The 3,877-nt window shown below is 45.8% G+C and overlaps 1 protein-coding gene across 1 annotated transcript in view; it reads right to left on the bottom strand.

The window, feature by feature from the left end:
• The window catches only part of GDA (guanine deaminase), a 72,643-nt gene extending 69,638 nt beyond the window's left edge, over positions 1-3,005 (bottom strand). The window contains exon 1 of the mRNA XM_019555360.1: positions 2,673-3,005. Within this exon, the coding sequence (XP_019410905.1) occupies positions 2,673-2,795 (123 nt within the window). The 5' untranslated portion in view covers positions 2,796-3,005. The remainder of the gene's footprint in view (positions 1-2,672) is intronic.
• Between the last annotated feature and the right edge of the window lie 872 nt (positions 3,006-3,877).

The raw sequence follows: 3,877 nt of genomic DNA, 5'->3' as shown, positions 1-3,877 counted from the left end.
TATGAGAGAGAGAGAGAGATACATATATATACATACACACCTGTGTTTCTATTACACACACACACACACACACACACACACACACTTACTTTGTATCCCTGAAAATGTTCAATTTTCTCCTTAAGATCTGCAGAAAATCTGAGTCTGGAACATTTTTTTAATTCCTTATCCTTTATAGAAAATGGCTTCAAGACATAAAATGGGCCGTTTCAAGCCCCAGAACTAGAATCATGTCACTACTTTGGGAGACATCTGTATAGCTGGAAATCAACATATTATAGCAGCTGCAAGAAAGGCACAGATCTGACAAAACTTCATCTGCACCATTTATCTCTACTCTTTTAGTCCACTCAACTTCATTTCTCCCACTAAAATTTCATTTTCATCACAAAGATAAAAACAGAAACTACAGACAAGCTCAGCTTGTGTGCATCTACGCCTTAAATACATACCTGCACATACTAATACCACCTGTGATAGATTACACAGGTACCCACCATTCTATTTTAGTCACATGTACATATATCCCAATACTGCAAAAAAACACATCTTGCACCCAACATGGTTTCACATACATGTATATCCCCAGCACTATAAATAACCCTTCCCTTGCACTCATACTCAATATACTAAAACTCCTCCTGTACATACCCCAGCACCCCTTTATATCCTCCCACACACACTATTATTATATGCCTCCTCTCCAGAAACACATATCCCAGTAGTCTGCCTCCTCTGTTATACATTCCAGTCCTTTCTTCCATACATATCGCATACCCTCCCTCCAATATCATACAACGCCCTCTATACATGTAAAAACATAAGAACTGCCATTTACTGGGTCAGACTATAGGTCCATCTTGTCTGGTATTCTGTCACACAGTGGCAGAGAGGATGCTGAAAGGGAAGGTGAACTGGGTATGACCAGGATTATTTTCTCCACTGTTCCTCTCTCACTCGCAGCCTCCCGCATTCAAGGTCTGGGTAGTTCTGATTCAGAGGTTGTATCTTTAACTCCCATGAAGATGTATACCAGCATTATATCCTTCCCCACAACAAATGCCCCAGTATTATATACCCTTTTGTGTCCTATATGCCATTACTCTCTACCGCTTCCTCCATACACACACACTGATATGATATATCCCATCCCCAAAACTTACTGGTTACATGCTCCTACTCTCCACCCCCACATCCCAGCAACACTAGCCTCTTCTGACTCACATATCAATACTACACCCTTCCCTTCTGTGTATTCCCTCTTAATCATTCACCTCTTCCCAGATATGCACACCCCAACAGTATCAGATACCCACCTTTCACTCATCAGCCCAATAGCGTAATGCCCTTCCCATGCACAGAACCCATAATTAAATACCCCAGGACCATATACACCACTATCCCCAATGTTACATACTTCCCTCTTATTCCCCCTGCTGCCCACACCTGAACACCTCACACTTCATGCCCTTTCTTCTCTGCACCCTAATATTCTACCCCCTCCACCCCACCTAATGTTGTATAGCCTTCCCCAAGGGAGCACATGACTAACATTATGCACCCTTATCTCTCCCTGCACCCTCATATCGCATACTCACCTACCCCCCACTTTTATCCCCTTCCTCCACATGCACACCTCCTAAGATAATACACACCTTCCTCCTTCAGTGCATATAATCCTCCTACAATATTTGGAAAATATCCCACCTGCCAACATTATATAAATAATATATGCATTACGTATTATATATATCCCCCCAATAATATATAAGTTCCAATATGATATATATATATATTGTATATGCCTCAGCACTATATATTTATATTAAATACCCCAATACTATATAATATATATCCCCATGATTGTATAGCTAACATTACATATATCCCCAATATTATGTTATATATATTATACATTCCTTAATATTTATTTACCCCAATATTATATATTAGATATACTGTATATATCTCCCAATCTCCCAATATTATAATATATATTCCCAGTATTATGTATGTTATATACCCCAATATTTTGTGTGTATATATGTATGTATATATAGCCCCCTAATATTATGTAGCCCCTATACACACACATGCACACACACACACATACATATATATATATACACACACATATATATATATATTCCCCCAATTAGATAGATAGACAGATAGATAGATAGATAGATAGATAGATAATATTGGGGAATGTGTGTGTGTGAAAATATGTAGATATATGTATCCCAATACTATATACCTCCAATTTATATATAGATAGATAGATAGATAGAACTAGATCTATTTATGTCTACAGAGACAGATATATCTATAGATGTATATATAGAGATATAAATATCTATCTATCTATATCATTATCTAGATAGATTCCCCACGTTGTGTGTGTGTGTGTGTGTGTGTGTGTATGGGGTCTCTATATATTATACTATATAGTATTGGGGTATATAATATTAGGGGGCTATATAATAGCATATATATGATATTGGGGGTAGATACAGTATATATGTAATATATAATATTACGTTGTAATTATGGTAATGTGCCTATCCTGTTATATCAACCCCCCAGTATTGTCTAATACACACATAAACTATACACAAGACCATCTCCCCGGCAGGACCCCCCGCCCGCGGCGCGGCGCGCCCCGCACGCACTTTCCCGGTGTCGTCCACCCCGAGCAGGCGGCCGTGCAGGATGTCGGCGGGCGAGGCGCAGCTGGAGTGCACGAAGGTCCCTCTGAAGACGTGGGCCAGCGGCGGGGTGTGCGGGGAGCCCATGGCGGTGCCGGGGGAGCCTGGCTGCGGGCGGAGGCGGCGCCGCGATGTGGCAGCTCCCAGCTCCCGGGTCGCGCTCTCCGGCACCCAGCGGCGGCACCCTGCGCGCTGCCGGCCCACCGCGCCGAGAGCAGCTCCCGGCGCTTGCCGCCGTCTCTCCACCCACCCCCTGGTGACTGTCCCTTCGGGGTGTGGTTAACGCGGCTGGCAGGTTCCCCGCGCCCCTCCCGCCGCTCGCGCTCCCGCAAGGTTTCGCGGGCGCCGGCCCTGCCTCGTGCCCACCCCGCGAAGCGCCTCGGCCTCTGTCTACAGCCAGGAGCACCAGCCTGACACTGGGCTCGGGGCCAAATGCGGAGTCATTTGCCTTCAGCCCTGACCCAGGCGCTTACACCCAGCCAGATAAACTCAGCCGAGAGATATGCGGTGCCGCCTCAGGGGCAGGCGCTCCTCACGCTGCCACTGTGCGGTGCGGTGGGTCAAAAACCCATGCCAAAGGGGGTCAGCACCAAAAACTGGAGGCTGGCTGGCAGGAGCCCCACTCCAGCGGCCAGCCAGGCTTCCTCCCCCAAGGCCCCAGGTAAGGCTGCTGGGGCCAGCAACGGCCTTCCCTACCCCACCTGGGGTAACCTGCCACACACTTGTGCCTGGGGAAACTGCACTCGTCTGGACGCAGTCTGGAGGGGCAGATAAAATGAAGCCCAGTCACGCCCGTCCCATTTTGCCAGGTTGTCCAAGCCCTCCTCTTTCCAAGCCATCCTGGAGATTCACTTCTTAGACAGCTCCATAAGAGGGAAATGAATCGTATTTTTAAACAGAAGGAGAAGATGGGAGAGAAGACCCTGGAAGGAATCAGGGTTGCTGCCCTCGCTCCTCAGCTGCAGCCCCCTGTAAAAAAGGGTGCATGGGGGAAAGGAAAAAAATGTTTCCAGGCACTGCTCAGAGTTAAAATCAAAGCAGCTCTGACTCTGTTCCGCTTTCGTCCAGGAGCAAAAGCCAGCCCACAAAACAAACTGCTTTTGCTTTGCACTTCTTAAAGTGCTAACAGTCTATCTGAGTCACCAAAGAAACCTCACTAAATAAAGTAA

This window comes from Crocodylus porosus, unplaced genomic scaffold, assembly GCF_001723895.1.
Source record: "Crocodylus porosus isolate Cpor-Errol unplaced genomic scaffold, CroPor_comp1, whole genome shotgun sequence".
Lineage (NCBI taxonomy): Eukaryota > Metazoa > Chordata > Crocodylia > Crocodylidae > Crocodylus > Crocodylus porosus.
Note: the sequence above shows the minus strand (reverse complement) of the source record. Positions and strands in the feature narration are given on the sequence as shown.